Here is a 16055-nt window from a genome sequence, read left to right as displayed (position 1 = left end):
ATCTCCAGTAACAGAAATAATTTTATAAGTGATATAAAACATTTCCAGAAAGCATGAAGCCCTCAGGATTCTCTGCCCAAACAAACTCCTTCCTTCCCTCTCTGTGTTTCAGTGAGGCTGCTCAAGCAGCCTCATTGTTTGGATAATTCAGGGTGCCAGATGGCTGTAAATATGTTCACAATCCTCCTTACCCTGCTCCCTCCTCCCTGGCACCCTCACTGCTCTACCCAGTACTGAGCACCTGGTCTGTTCCCATTTGGAGTCTCCCTTCTCCCCTCTGGAGCTAAATTGGCACTGCTGCTTTGTATTTTCCCTTGAAATGAAAATCTTAGGGAATGTTTTGTGCCAGGGAATATTGAATATTTCCTTCACTGTCACTTGCACCATCAGTTAATTGAAAAGGTGGCATCAACTTCCTTCCTGCAGGAATTCTGTCTCTGAGCTGAAGGTGCAGCTCACCTGCTGGGAACTGCAAGGGAGGAGCAGCTTCTTCCTATTTTGAGCACTTGCTCACCCTTGGCATGGGGTGAGGGCACACAGAACAGGGTGATTCATCCCAAATCATGCCCCAAGGACCTGGCAGAGCATTTGAGCAACCAGCCCTGTTCTTCCTGTCTCACAGGCTCTGGATTCATTGTTACACTCTGATCCTGTTATTCCATAACTCAGGAGGGCTCAAATCCTGGGGGCTGAGCCCCTGAGATAACTTTTCCGTGTAATGAAACATTCCCAAACTGCTGAGCAGTAACAAAATGACAGGAAAGTGTTTCAATGGCACTGTAAAAAGGGAAGGTGGTTTTAAACCATCTGAAAATGCAGGCAGTGACGTTTTGGGAAGTGAGGAACAACTGAGGTCACGAGCTGCCTGAGGAACGCTGCAGCAGCAGCACAGACTCAGGTCACGGGAAGGATGAGCTGTGCCCGTGAAGAAACAAAAATTCAGCCAGATTCGTCTGTGGTTTTGCTCTCACTGATGAGCTGGTGGGTGAACTCTTCCCTGGAAGGCAGGAGGGAGCAGATGGCAGCAAATATTTGACTTGAGCAAGGAGAGAGAAACGGATTTTCCAAAGGATCTATTTGACATACAGAGGACACATGTTATTTTTATGAGCCAGGCCTCTGATTTATTGAACTTTACCAGTTTGTGTCCTGCCAGCAGACCTAACTTGAGTGACCCTGTGACCTATAAAGGACAAGAGAGGCAGGAGGAATTCTGAGCAGGCTTTTCCAGGAGCTGTCAGTGTTCTGAATGCCACCTCACGATTTCTGGGAAGCATGACTCCCAGCTAGCTCTGCAGAAAGGTAGACAGTGCTCAGATTAAATATAGCAGCAAGTGGGCTGGGAGGAGAAACACTGGGCTGCACAGAGAGGGAGGCTGCTCTGGAGAAAGCCAGGAGTGTCTGATGGTGCAGCACAAACCACAGAGGCCCTGGCAAGTGGAGCTGGGCCTGGGGGCAGCTGGCAGGAGAGCCCTGGGCAGTGCCAGGGACAGGCTGGGTGCACACAGGTTGCTCTCAGCTTTTCTTCATCCTCTTCCATCCTCCCACCTCCCACAAGCCCCATCCAACCTGGCCTTGGGCACTTCCAGGGATCCAGGGGCAGCCACAGCTTCTCAGGACACCCTGTGCCAGGGCCTCCCCACCCTCCCAGGGCACAATTCCTTCCCAAAATCCCATCCAAACCTCCTCTCTTTCAGTTTAAAGTCATTCATGACTCAGCCCATTTGTTGAGAGTCCTTTAAATAATGATGTCCACATCTCCACTGGCTCATTGCAGTCCGTGCCAGACCTTTGCCTGCTGTCCAGTATCAGCCTGTGAGGCACAGATTCCTCCAGCCTCTGAATGGTTCCCTCTGTGCTTCTGTCCTACATGTATGGGCTCTTTATTCCAACCCTCAGCCCCAGGGCAGGGGTTTGGAAGGAGAAATCACCATTTCAGTGCAGAACTCCCAAACCACTGGTGTCAGGAGGGGGCTGAGCTCTGCCCTTTGAACTCTGGCTGGTCTGGCCTCTCCCAAGCATTTCCAAATGTTAAAAAGATTTTTAAAATCCTCTCTTGCCTCTGAGCTGTGTTGATTTGTATCAAAACAGAGCAATAAATTTTTTAACACATTACAAATTAAGGAAGTGGAAGAATCACTGTAGTTTTCAGTCCCTCAGGACATTTTATAGATTCAAACAAATCAACAGAGTGTGAAAGCAGAGATTTGATATTCCTGGGCCAGGCTCAGGAAACATTTCCAACAGGAAGGAATTCACCTTTTCTGTGGTGTCACTTTACCAGGTGTTGTGTCAAACCAGCCCCTCTGGGCACTCAGGGAGAGGAGTGTGGGGATCTCTGAGCCTGATGAGGAACTCTGACAGCTCAAATTAGATTTAGGGAAAAAAAATCCAAGGCACTGTACTGTGTATCTCAAAGAATTCCTTCCTAAAGAGAGGGAAGACACACAAATCTCCACATGTGCTTATTCCAGGGATCCATTTTGCACACAGGTATATCTGGCATACAAAACCACTGAATTTTCCCCTTTTCCTTCTTTTTTTTTAGGGAAGTGGGTCTGTTCTTGCTGAGCTTTAATTTGAAAACCCAGTTGGAACTTGTTAAGTCAATAATTATTCTGGTAAATGTGGGTCAAACTATTTTATGTCTCTTCCTCTCTAGGGACTTGGAAGAAGATTTAATCCTGCAGCACTCCAAGGTAGGAAGCACCACATTTCCCATTTTATTTCAAAAGTCCAAACTGATTGTCCCATGGGGGTAAAAGCTGATGAGGGACAGGGTCAGGGTGTGAGTGAGTGGCATTTCTGGAGCTCCAGGTGTTCACCTACAGCTGCTGACACAGATGTCTAGGAAAGAATGCCCCCAGCTCTGATAACATATCAGAGTGCCTTGGGATCCCAAAGAATTTTATTTATTTATTTATTTATTTATTATAAAGATATGCTGAATTATTATTCAGTTGGATATTGGAGGGTCTATGGCTTCCCACCTTCCACCTCTGGACACAAATCCTACTTTCACTTTTTAAAGCATTTGCCTTATTGCAGAATAACAAATTAAGCAACCATTTCTGCAGTTTTCTCCATCGGTAACTCCAAGAAATCCTTCTGCACAGCAGGATAAATTGTATTTATCCACCCCCTCCTCAGCCTGAGAGCCCTCTGCCATGAGTTCAGTGCTCCTGCTCCACTTGGGAAGTTAGGGGCTTTTTCCAACGTTGGAAACTGCTGGCAAAACTGGACTTTATGCACCCCAATTTTACTGCTGTGAACTGCTTTGTTAGGTGCAATTCCAGCCTGCAGAATAGCCCACTGCTACTGGAACAACATGAACCCATTTCTGCTTTACACCCGAGTTTTGCCACCCATCAGCAGCGTGAAAGTTTCCTCCAAGTGTAAATTCTATTTAAAGCCACCAAAAGCCTCTTAATCAGTTCCTCCTGCTTTCCAGAGGCCTCTCAGCACTGCAGAGACACTGCAGCTGCTCCTTTTGTCCCCAGAGCTGCACTGGGTGAAACTCAGGGCAGCCATGGGGTTGATCTGTGGGGCTGCACCCCAAAATGTTCTCTATGAGCAGGAACTCTCTGGGGTGGGGTCAGCTCTGTCTGAGCTTGTGGGGGTTTCTTGGATTTTCAGCCCTCTCCTCCCAGGGTGTTGGGTGCTTCATAGAATAATTTAAGTGTTTCATAGAATAATTTAATTACACAATGTTTGGGACTTGGGAGGGACTTTACATCTCATCCAGGTCCATCCCTGCCACGGGCAGGGACACCTTCACTATCCCAGACTGCTCCAGGCCCTGTCCAACCTGCCCTTGGACATTCCCAGGGACAGAGCCACCCCAGCTTCTCTGTGCACGCTGTTCCAGGGCTTCCCCACCCTCCTAGGGAGGAATTCCTTCCCAAGAATTCCATCCTAAGGTGTCTCTCTGTTAATTCCCTTAGAAAGGCAGAGGATGGAGGAAGAGAGGGAGGGAGGGAAGAGGGAGGGAGGAGGGGGTTTGCTTAAAGCTTGCGAAGCAGTGAGGGAGAAAATAATCCAAAAAAGGCGCTTTGGCTGGGAGGGTGGGTGGGCTGCTGAGCGCCGCGTGCAGCCGGGGATCCTCGGCAGGAGCCGAGTGCCAGCTGACGAGCGCAGCACACGTTTGCCCACTCCTCAGCATGTGTTGAGCAAATTGCAGCTATTTTTATAGGAGACGCTTTGCCTACATCTTAAGAATCCAGTCCCAATCCCGTCTCCCTGGAGTGTAATGGGAAATCCCCTTCCCAGCCCCCTTTTTTCCCCCGTTCGTGTTTTCAAGGCACAGTTGGGCAGAACCCAGAATTCTTGGCCATTATCAGGCTTCAGACTTGTCTGCTGTGCGCTGCCCGGCCAGGGCACTCTGTATTCCTGTAACGATCCAATGTTTTGTCTCCAGACCCTACATAATTGCCACAGTGGACAATTTCTGGGCACGGCAGACGGCTGCTGCGCTGCTGGGCCAGCCCTGCCCCTTTGTGCAGTGTTATTCCCGCATGGATAGAGCCACCGGCCAGGGGGCGATGCACAAAGCCACCTCTGTGCTGCCCTTGGCTTTGCAGCTCCCCGGGGCTCCCTGCACCGTGCCAGAGGCTTTGGGAGGGCAGGGGGCAGCAGGGGAATAGAGGGGGGAAAACTGAGGGGTGAGCAGAGAGGCAAGATCCCCAAAATTGCCTGTAAGAGCTTCAGGGTCTCCCTGGAGAGAGCAGGGCAGGGCTGCTCAGGTGTGCACCTGCTCCTTTCAGCCCTTCCCACAGTGTGTGCTGGCTTTTCCAGAGGTCTCTGCATGGCAATGAGCATTCCAAAAATCAAAGGAGAGTTGCTGGTGTGAGACTGGCACTACCTGGATTCAGGACACAAGGGAGGTTCAATGGTTCTCTGCAAAAAACTTTTTGAAGCAATCCAGTTCATCAACGTGAAAAGTTATCCCTGGAAGTATCATTGGAGTCTGGTTAACCCAAACTCATTGAGAAAAGTTTGGGGTTTGGTTTTATTTATTCTTTAATTTAGAAAAATCTTGTCATCACAGGCAGGAAAGAGAAAACACTAACTATGACCAGGAAGTAACTCTGTGGGTTTAATATTTTTGTGGACTATTTGCCATGTAGGTAAAAGAATTAGGTTTCCTTTTAAAAAACAAGGAACAGTTGGATGTTACCAGGAGTGAACTTGTGAGCCACAGCCATGTCCTGCTGGTGGGTGGGAAAGCTGAGCCAGCCTGTGAGGCGATGATCTGAGCTCTGCTCTGGGCTCAGCTTTCCTTCCAGCAGGGCTGATTCACATCTTGGGCAGCCCAAGCAGAGCCTGCTGCTGTCTGACTATGACACCTGAGAGAGCAAAGCAAACCTACCAAAACTGCCATTGGCTTGTGGTGTCTGGCTCCCACACACACCCCCTGACTTTTCAGCTCAAAGAAAAGGTAAAAAAAAAAGAGAAATTAGAATGGAAAAGCCTAAACCCCTCCCGGCTGCCTGTGTGGGCTGTCAAATCCAAGGCTTTGATCCTGTGGTTGCACAGAAGGGAAGACACATCACTGCTACCTCCCACTGCTCGGGGCCAAGGGGGTCTGTGAAGGGTGGATATGGATTGTGTCACTGCTGCCCTTCTGGAGGGCTCTGTGTGCACCCCAAAATAACAGCTGCCAGCCCCAGGTTTTCCAGGAGATTGTGCCAGGACAGAGCTCTGAGAGCTGCACCCAGCAAATGCCTCAGTGATCAGAAGTTCCCACATCTTCAGGAGAGTTCCTGGGTAATGGGGACTTCAAGCAGTGGTGGGGATGGACACCTTTTTTGACCTTTTAATGTCATTTATTTCTGAGAGGGAACAGGGCAAATGTCCTGGTGAAAGAGAGTTTGGGGCACAGCCCAGACATGAGAGCAGCAATTCCAGGGCTCATCCAGCTCTACCCCACAGGATGCTCCAGGCAGACATGGGCAGTTCCAGGAACCAGAACTTGCTCCTGTCCTTGGGGCGTGACAGGAGCTGCAGTGCAAAGGGAGCTCTTACAAAGGAGGTATAAACTGCAACTGATTTATTGGAACACTGGGTTGATTCATCAGGGGATGCGATGGAGGAAAGGAAGGGTCCAAGCTTTGAGAAGCAAATTTGGGTGAGAGCAGGCACCTTTTCACTCTTTTGAACACTGTAAATAATAGTAATAATTAAAAAAAAGACCAGATGGCCGCCCTTCCCAGTCCCTCCCTCCCATCCCAAGGCTTGCCTTCACATCATGCTCTTCCTAAACTGCGACTGTGAGCTCTGTTTGGGCTTCGAGTCTGACTGCTGCAGCTCAAACTGTTTGTACAGGTCCCTCAGCTCTTTGATCTCCTGCAGCACCCTCTTGGCTTGGCTCCCGGGGGGGGAAGCCTCCCCCAGCAGCCTCTCAGATTCCTGCAGGATCCTTTCAGAGTCCGACTTGGAAGAAGACGATGAGGAAGAAGAGGTGGTGGTGATGGTGGTGCTGGTGTTGGAGTCCTTGGTCTTTTTCTTGCCTTCCCCGTAGCCCTTCACCTCTGTCAGCAGTTCCTGAGTTTTTTCCAGTTTCAGTGCAACCAGTTCCTGTATCCGGGTCAGCTGCTCCGGCTCTGCCGAGGCAAACTGAGCCTCCAGCCCCTTCCTCAGCACCGCCCGATGTGTGGAAGAGTCCCGTCGGGACAGGATTTCTTCCATGGAGGCACATTTATTCTTTTCTGAGTGTGAGAGCTTTTTGGGGACCTGCGGTGTGTACATGGTCCCTTTGTCAAAGGAGTCATTGCGCTGCCCGGCTCTGTCCCACGGGGTCGCCTCCTGTCGGGGGAGGCTCCCTGTCCGCCCTTTCTCCGATGATTTGGTGTTCTCCGAGTCCGAGCGGCGCCGCCCCGCGGTCAGGTGTGCCACGGATTTGTCCAGATCCACCCGGAAACTCTCCTCGCAGGTGCCGTGATCCTCCGGAGAGGCGTCTTCCTCCTGGATCAGGTCGAGGGTCAGCATTCCGTCAGAGGTTGAGGTAGATGCCTGGAGGAGCAGAAAGCAGAGCTGAGTTGGCACCAGAATGGTTGTCCCTAATTCCAGGGGTGTCTGCACTGCAGGGAGGGAGGGGGAATGCTCCCTCACTCAGAGACAGAGCTCAGGGGTGGATTTACAGTGCAGTGGTCCACGAGAACAGAGGATGAGAGCTGACCCAGAGCTGTCCTTAGAGCAACTCTCAGCTTAGGATGGAGCCAACAACTCCACTTACAAATGGAACAATTTCAGGGGAATTTCACCCAAGCAGGAGTCTGGGATTGGTTGTACCTACCAACAACTCCACTTACAAATGGAACACTTCCAGGGGAATTTCACCCAACCTGATGACCCTGAGCTGTCCTTATGGCAACTCTCAGTTCAGGATGGAGCCAACAACTCCACTTAAAAATGGAACACTTCCAGGGGAATTTCACCCAACCTGATGACCCTGAGCTGTCCTCATGGCAACTTTCAGTTCAGGATGGAGCTCCAACAACTCCACTTACAAATGGAACGTTTCCAGGGGAATTTGACCCAAGCAGGTGTCTGGGATTGGTTGTACCTACCACAGCCATGAGGTGACCCCGCGTGGGAGGGCGCCGGGAGTGCTGGATCTTGGCTCTGTCACGTGTAGGGTGGGCAAGGAAACTGTCCTCTTCCACGGTGACCTGCAGGGTGACACAGGCTGTGAGCAGGGAACAGGAGCCATTCCCAGCTCCTGGGGCTGTAAGAGAAGAGGCTGGCAGGGAATGGGGTGTGCAGTCCAGCTCTGGAAGTGACCCAGTGTTTCTCCCCTCTGTGCCGTGATGGGATTACATCTGCTCGAGTCATTCCTGACAAGTGAACCTGTTTGCAAAGATTCTTGTGACAGGCTCTCCTGGAATCCATCTCTCTGGTGTTTGCTGTGCTGCCTCCTGCTCTAAAACCTCTCCCATAGCCTGACCTTGGTTTTCCTTCACTTCAGGCTCTGTGCTGCCATCCAGGAGAGCAAAGAGCCTCCTGGCAGTGCCATGGTGCTGTAGGAAGCTGAGTGTGAATGGGAGATCTGAAACAGGTCTGAGCTGAGGAAGAGTTGCCATGAAACATTAATGTGAGAGTCAGCCCTGGAGCGAGGGCTCAGCTTGTTCCAGGCAGATTCTCCTTCCCACTGAAGGAAACTGTGTGGGAATGCTCACCCTGACCTGCCTGTGCCAGCCCACCTGGGGCTCTGAGTACACCCCGAGTCCCCAGGAGGAGGCTGAACTGGGGCTGCCCTGTTATTTTCCCTGGCAGAAGCTGCTTTGTGTAACTGGGACTTTCACACTCCCCTTGAGAAGGGGGCTGAGCTCTGCTGGAGACATTTTGTGTGGATGTATCCCCAAGACAGGGCTGTTCCAGGAATCTCAGACCTTCACCCAGGCTGAGTCAGGGTCAATCCCACTCACCTCGTCCAAGATCCGGTTTTTAGCACGTGTGATTGCAGAGTTGAGGGCGTTAATCCAGGACTCTTTCTCTTCTGGACTCACAGCCAGGAAGATCAGATTTGGTGCCTACAAAAGAAGGAAGTCAGGTCAGTGCTGGAACACACACAGAGACGAGCCCTGGTCAGTGTGAAGCCTTCACAGAGAAGGCAAAGCAGAGCTGAGCCTCCAGCCCTGATTTTCCCACACAGCAAACCCCAGGACCACCCACATCCCTCCCTTCCCTGCATCCCCCAGGACCATCCACATCCCTGCCCACCCCTGGAGCCACCTCTTGGGCTGCCTGCATCTGGGCAAGCCCCACATACCGTGTTTCCAGGCTGCCTGGAGTGGGCAAGGGTAAATTTACTGTGGTTCTTTTTGCTTCTGCTTTTGGACTTCCTGAGCTCTTCACATTTCTCGTAGTCACTCAGATCAAATGTTTCCTGTATGTTTTTTTCATCTTTTACCTGCAAAACAGCAAGAAAATTAGAGCTTTGCAGATGTCAGACAGAGACTCTGCTGCTCCAGGCAGCAGGATTTCAACATGAGGGTTTTGACTTGTCTCTTCTGGAATGAGGGGCCATATTTAGAAGGATAGCAAGAAAATCACACTTTGCCAGGTTAATTCCTGCCTCTTCTACCCACAAAGGCAGGGGCTGCCAGGCTCAGTGTCCTTTAAAGAGTCCTTTTGAGTGACCACTTTACAAGATCTCCCATTTTCCAGGTCTGTTCCCCAACACACTCTGCACTGGCACAGTGTGACAGGGACATGGGGTGGATCAGTGTCACAGAGGCTCAGATGAAAGATGGAGCTTGCACAGGGTCACTGAGGCTGCAGCTCAGGGATCTAGGGGCACGTAGGGGTCTGGATGCTGACCCCTGACAGTGCCATCCCTCAGGGACACTTGGAGCAAAGGGGATGTGGCAAAGCTGTCTGTACCCTTCCTCTTCATTGCTCTCCCTCAATCCTACTCCTACAGCAGGGAAGCTCTGCTCTTCCATGGTAAACACAAGGAATTAGGGTTTGCATGTCCATTACAGGCACTGCAGCAGGCTCAAATCTACATCCATCTGCTTAATCCCACTCCAGCCAGTCATCCCAGGCTGCCTCAGCGGTGCAGGGTGTGTACCTTGGGTGCTGGGAAGGCAGATGGTGCTGAGGTCTGAGCCCTTGGATTTCCTGAAGGGACTCCACCCCATTTCATACATTTCCTCCACAGTTTTGGGAAGCACTGAAGGAACTCCCTATGATTCCTCCATAGAATTTAATCAAAGAGGGTGACTAAACCAGCTTCCTAACCAGGGGCATGGATAAACTGACCATCTGGCCCTGCCTGATGACAACAGCTCCCCTCTATCCTTCATCCTGACTGTGTCCCCAGGATCCACAGGACAATCACCGGCGCTGCCATCCCGGAGCTGGTTCCTGCTTGTGACACATCCCCTGTGTCTGGGTGTGATAACAGAGACTGTCTGGCTGCACATCCTCCCCATGCTGCTAATCTGCTTTGATCTCTTCCCACTCCCATCCTCCAATCCACCTCTTTCCAAGAATCTCGGCTGAATTCTGCCCGACTCATTTGCAGCAGGAAAAGCTGATCCCCCTCCCAGCCCCCAGCTGTGAGCAGAGCCTCTGCTCCAGATGTTTGCTCATGTGGGTCACTGGGGCTTCCCCAGCCCTGCCCTTCCTCCTCAGAGCTCACACAGCTGGAACTCAACCTCCTGCCTGCAGGAGCATCCCCGGGAGGCTGCAGGACAGAGCAGGTGGCTTTGGTTCAGACAAACACCCTGCAGGTGCAGCTCGTCCTTTGAATGACACCAGGGCTCTGACACTGCACTGGGACACGCTGAGGGGATCCTGCTCCTGTGTGTGACCCCTTATAAAATGCTTAAAATTGGGAATAAGCAACATCCACAGTGGGATTCCTGGGGGAAGAGGGTCAGCAGCAGCCTGGGCTGTGGTGGCACAGAAATCCCAGGGGGCACAGGAAGAACAGTGGGTGTCTCACTCATGTAACAGAGCATCCAGTGTGCAGAGAGAGAAACTGGACAAGGAAGGTGAAAGGCAACTCCAGAGGCACTTGGAAACCTGGACAAGGAAGGTGAAAGGCAACTCTAGATGCACTTGCCAGCTCTTTTGTCCTTTGTGGGAGGCTCCTGAGGCCAAAAGGAGGGAGGTGGTGGCATGAGAGGCAGCTCAGAGCAGCCTCAGAGGTAGGAGAGGCTGAGGACAGTCCTGCAGCCCATTCTCTGTGAGAACAGGACAAAAGCAGCCCCTGAGGAGCCATGTGGGCAACAAAGCTGAGATCCCAGTCACTGTGTCAGTCACAGGGGGGTGACAAACCTGCAGGGTGTCACCTCCTCTATGTTCTCAGTGAGATAGGGGCCATCCAAATCAAACCTTCCAGGCTCCTTCAAAGAGGATCTGGCTGGATGTGTCCCAGCACCCAGGCAGTGCCCAGGAGGAGGAAGCAGCCTCTGCTATTAGCTCTCAGTAGGAAGGGGTGAAGCAAGAGGTTGGTGGTTGATTTTGGCAAAACCATTCCCTGCTGGGAGGTTTCCAGCAGGTCTTTCTTTCCCCACAGCTGCCAAGGGTTTAAGAATTGAGGGATCTCAGAGCCTCACCAGCAGGTGGGTTCTGCTCTCTGTGCCCTGCGGGGAGCTCAGGATTGGAAGGATTAAGGTGAATCAATCCCAGCAGGTGCTGCCCTGGCTGTCTGAGCTGGCATTGCTGAGTTGTACCCATTTGAGGCAGGCAAAACCACCTTGCCCTGCAGTTCCACCTGCCTCCTACCTGTGGCCAGGTGAGGGAAGGGAAACTGAGGCATGGAAAAGGAATCAGAAGCATCTCTCATCCCTAGAGCAGGGAACATTTCTGTGCAGCCATGAGATCTCACACCCCTGGCAGCTGCCCCTGCCTGTGCCAAGGCTGACAGTGCTGACTCTGCTGGGATCCAAGGAGGGAGCTGCATTCCTTGCACTCCTTCCCCCGCAGCTGCTGCCTGCCCAGGCTGGCCCCAGGGGCACCCAGCACTCCCTGGGCCCTGAGATGTGGGCATGTAATGGGTCAGAACACCAACCATGGCACCCAAATCCCTTCTCCAGAGGGTCACAGCTGTTTGTGCTTCCAAAGGGCTGCTCCAGGCTCGTGGCAGTGCACTGGCAGCAGGAGGGTCTCTGGCCTGGGTTAATTAACCACCCTTGGGTCTCTCACTGATGAGAGTTTAGATTTCCTCATCAAGCCGTGACCTGCAGTCACTCCAAACCTCCTGGACCCAGCTCAGGGCTGTGTTTTGTGGCCAAACCATGCACAGGTGCTCAGTCACACCAGCCTGGGATGTTTGGTGAGGATTTGAGCAGTTTGAGCTGCAATGGGACACAGAAAAATGAGGAAGGTACAAAAAATCACAAGACACCCATGGGACACTTGTAGGGGGTGGGTCAAGTGTGGCTCAGGATGTAACCAGAAACCTCCAGACTCTCTGTACAGCCAAATACCCAAACATGGGCAGTTTTGGGACAGACAGTTCCCCTTGTAGCGTACAACCAAAGTTTCAGTTCCTCCAGCTGAGCGGCTCTACTTCAGCAGGGGATTGAGGCTCCTGCAGACCTGGCTGCAGCCAGGCTGTCACTGGGACAGGGGTGCACACAGGGACTGTCCAGTGCTTGTCACAGCCAGGACACTGCCCTTAGCTGATCAGGGGGTGGTGACAGCTTCAATCCCTTCTCCAAAGAGTCACCACCAAGGCTACCAGGGACACAGGTCCCCCAGAATCGCTGAATTATGGTTTTGGAGGGACAGGGATGCCTTCCACTAGCCCAGATTGCTCCAAGCCCCATCCAGCCTGGCTTTGGACACTTCCAGGGATGGAGCAGCCTGTGCCAGGGAGGAATTTATTCCCAAAATCCCTTTGTGCTGTGTTCAGCAGCACTCACTGAGGGCAAACACCCCACGGAGCATTAGAGAACCGAGTATGCAAACACACCCCCAGCCCCAGCGGCACCTCCTCGAGTGCTCTCGTGCTAATTGAGCCGATGCCTTTGGTAGCAAACAAACGAAAGCTCGAGAGAAGCGTTTCCTCACGCCCCTCGCAGCCGGGCTCGGCTGTCTGGCAGCCCGCGGCTTCCTGCGAGGAAATGCCGAGCCCGGCTGGGTCAGCTCGGCCGCTGCTCCCCGGCACAGGCAGCGACAAAGCTGGGCCAGGAACAGGGAACAATTCCCAGAAATGTGCCGGGGGGGAGGGAGCGAGGGGAAAGAATGCAAGAGTGAGTTAAGGAGGTGGTGGTGGTGTGCTCAGCAGAGCTCGGCTCGCTGCAGCTCATCTCTACAGAGCTGGGTTTGGCTGATGACCAAACGCTGAATAACCAAGGATTTTGGTGTGAGTTCACGGAGTTCAGCAGCCGTGGGGGAGCAGAGTGAGCACGGCCAGAGCCTCAAGCTCCACTTTCGGGAGGTGTCAGACAAGTCCCACAGCTTTCAAAGGGCAGCACTCAAACACCCCGTTAGCATTTTCCATCAGCTGGGCTGAAAAATTAAATTTCTTCTCCTTACACACTCAGCTCTGCCAGGGAGAAGCCCAGGCTCCTATCAGGCATTCCCAAATTCTCCTGACAAAATGGAATAATCAGGGCTGGTCTCTGACCTGCAAGCCCAGGTCTGTCCTAGACAGAGAACTGGAAAAGCACCCAGATTCCCAGGAGGAATCAGCGTGGATATTGATGGGATTTTTGAAGTCTGAATTTTGGAAATCTCCCCATTCCAGACCTCAGCCCGTGCTCAGCTCTGAGCAGTTCATCAACACCTGCCCCTAGCCAAGGGGGATCTACTTCCCAAGGGATCCTGGTGTGGAACACAATTCTCTGGGGAGATCGGATTCACTGTCCTGCTTCCCAGGTGGAGAAATTCAGGCAGAAGTAAATAAATGTCTGGTTCGAATTCATTTAACAGAGCCGGGGAGCTTCCAGGAGCCTTGGGATTTAACCCTTTCTGCTCTGAGATGGTGGGGAGGGCTGGGAATGTGGCTTCACCTGCAGAACCACCTCTGGAACAGGAGATGAGCTGCCAGGAAACAGCAGGTGCTGTGGGAGCAGAGCCTGGAGCCACATGTTGGCCTTCCCTGGGGCCCAGGAGGGCTCCTGGCTTTGCTGAGTTGGCATCAAACCGTGCAGCACCTTCTGAGACCCCCCAGGAACCCCTGGGGACTCCCCACAATGAGACCCCCAGGATGCCAGAGCCCCTGCCACAGGCACAGAGTGACCTCAGGGCACACCAGCAGCACGTTGTCACCTCCATGGCCAGCACAGAGTGACCTCAGGGCACACCAGCAGCAGATGTCACCTCCATGGCCAGCACAGAGTCACCTCAGCACACTCCAGCAGCACGTTGTCACCTCCATGGCCAGCACAGAGTGACCTCAGGGCACACCAGCAGCACGTTGTCACCTCCATGGCCAGCACAGAGTCACCTCAGCACACTCCAGCAGCAGATGTCATCTCTGCTGGCCACACATTCTTCCACATAAAGCCTCAGCAGAGGTTGCTGCAGGTTATTTATGGTCCCTCACACACATGGGGCTGCCTCAACCTCAAAACCTGTGAGGTTTTCCCTCTCTGAAACACAAACAAGAGCTTCTTGTTCAGAGCAGGCTCTGCATGGCCCCTCCAGCCTCATCCCTGTCTTGGGCTCACAGCACACCTGGATTTGATCTGTAGCTACCTGGACATCTGTTGGCTTTTCTGTGTTTCCCTCTGGCTCTGGAGCAGCCAGGAGGTTGATGGGAGCAAGCTCAGCAAGCAGCTCAGCACCACCTGGGCATTCAATCCACTTTTTAAAGCCATTTCTCTGTTGTAAGTAGCCCTGACCCTCTGCCTGTGCCACATCCTTCGCTCAACTAGCCCTAAATCAAATTATCCCTTCCTCTCTCCAGGTAGAGCCAGGCCAGGCATCCAACTACCAGGAAATTAGCTCCATGGAGGGGGGAAACCCAGAGAGACCAGGATTTTATCCCAAATTCCCTGAGTTGGAGCAACCCCCCAGCCTGCTGTGGGCACCACCATCCCAGTGCAGCCCTGGGATGTCAGAGATGATGGGAAGGAGGAAGGCTCTGGCCTGCGGAGTTCTCCCTGATGGATTTATGGAGACAAAAAGCACAGGGGGGGCGTGCAAGGACAGCCAGGTGCTGCCTCAGCCTGCCAGTCACATCCGATTACCTCCAATGTCAACAGCACGTTAAACCCCAAAGCCCAGCAAGGAGACCAGGGCCAGGGCACGTGTTACACCAGGATGTCGATCCGGGCTGAAATTTCATGAAAAACCCAAGAGATCGACCTGTAAATGGCTCGGTTCCAGTCGGGAGAGTGGAGTTATTTCCAAACAGAGAGCGAGCAGCTGGGAACAAGGCAGTGTTGGGCTCAAGGACAGGCACAGAAAGGAAGGAGCCGGCATTGCTGTAAAGAGGTTGGAGGGGTTTAACTCTCGCTAAGTGAATCCTTTCGTGTCTTCACGCTGGGAAAATGTCTCCCAGCAGAGCTGTCTGTGGAATCGCTGTCAGAGCCGACCCCGACCCCGGCCGGCGCCAGCCCCGGGGAGAAGAAGAAGCCCCCTCGGAACCCCCTCGGCCCGGCTGGCGCTGGGAAGGGCCGGGGCTGCGCCTTTCATATGCAAAGAGAGGAAGGGGGGGATGGGAAAGGAAACTGAAACCGATCCTACCTCCTTCTCCGAGATGTAAAGCTGATCTCCCTTCAGAACCACATAACGGTTTTTCCAGATTTCCCTAAAAATGCCTTTCCCGCAAAATTTCCGCACCCAGCCGACCTTCTCCGGCTGCGCAGGTTGCTGGTTTCCATCCTGGTTCCCCTAACACAAAGGGGAGAGGGAAGAAAATGGGGGGAAAACCGCGATTATTCTTGGTTTTACACTCCTTTTCTCCCCCCACCCCACTTCCCTCTTTGCCCAACTTTTGTCTCCCCCTCCCTCCGGCCCCTCTCTCCGCCGACGCCGGGACCGAGTCCTTCCCCGGGGTCACTCCACGGGGATTTTTGTGCAGGAGCAGCATCGGGAGGACGCTGCGAGGAGCGGGCAGGGTTCTCTCCGTGGTTATATAAGCCAGGCCGGCTTCTCTATCGCCTCATCCAACGGGCATTTACCCGTGGAAAGGGGAACAGGAGGGGGATGGGCGGAATTTAAACCAGCTGGGGTTTTATATTGCGGTGAAAATGGCATTTTGGAGCTTTTTTTTATCAGCAATTAATCCAAGAGGTGAAATCTATGGGTGGTTTATATCAGAGGTATCTCCGTAGGCAGCGATGGGTGCAGCACACACACAACACGGCAAAGAGCGAGGGATTGATGGTGCCTCCGGATTTTATCGTTTCCTTGTGTTCCAAGATGAAAACTGCCTGCCTACATCACCCAGTGGCTGAGGCGGCTGCGGGAGGCAGGAGGGGCACAGCAGGGCCTGGAGCAGGGTTTGGGTCTCTTTGGGGGTCTGTGCGCTTTCCGCGGGGGGAGCAGAGGCGAAGCGAAGCGAAGATCCAACCCCCCCCTCCCCCAAACATCCAGGAGCCTCCCTCACCCTCCTTCCCCCCCCTGCCCAGAAGCGATTCTCTCCT

General features: G+C 52.9%; 1 protein-coding gene across 2 annotated transcripts; it reads right to left on the bottom strand.

Annotated features, from left to right (window-relative positions):
• Positions 1 to 5789: 5789 nt before the first annotated feature.
• Positions 5790 to 15328, bottom strand: PLEKHO1 (pleckstrin homology domain containing O1). 2 transcript variants are annotated; one of them, XM_031064714.1, is made up of 6 exons: positions 15154 to 15328; positions 8771 to 8911; positions 8427 to 8531; positions 7569 to 7670; positions 6239 to 7011; positions 5790 to 6160 (listed from the first exon to the last, which is right to left on the bottom strand). In XM_031064714.1, exons 4-5 carry the CDS (start codon positions 7575 to 7577, stop codon positions 6241 to 6243), a joined length of 780 nt encoding a protein of 259 aa, XP_030920574.1. In that variant the 5' UTR covers positions 7578 to 7670; positions 8427 to 8531; positions 8771 to 8911; positions 15154 to 15328; the 3' UTR covers positions 5790 to 6160; positions 6239 to 6240. The 2 variants fall into 2 exon arrangements, with proteins under 2 accessions (XP_030920574.1, XP_030920575.1); XM_031064715.1 differs by having other exon boundaries at positions 6033 to 7011.
• Positions 15329 to 16055: the final 727 nt, after the last annotated feature.

The sequence above is a fragment of the Geospiza fortis genome, unplaced genomic scaffold (assembly GCF_000277835.1).
Source record: "Geospiza fortis unplaced genomic scaffold, GeoFor_1.0 scaffold439, whole genome shotgun sequence".
Taxonomy (NCBI): Eukaryota; Metazoa; Chordata; class Aves; order Passeriformes; family Thraupidae; genus Geospiza; species Geospiza fortis.
Note: the sequence above shows the minus strand (reverse complement) of the source record. Positions and strands in the feature narration are given on the sequence as shown.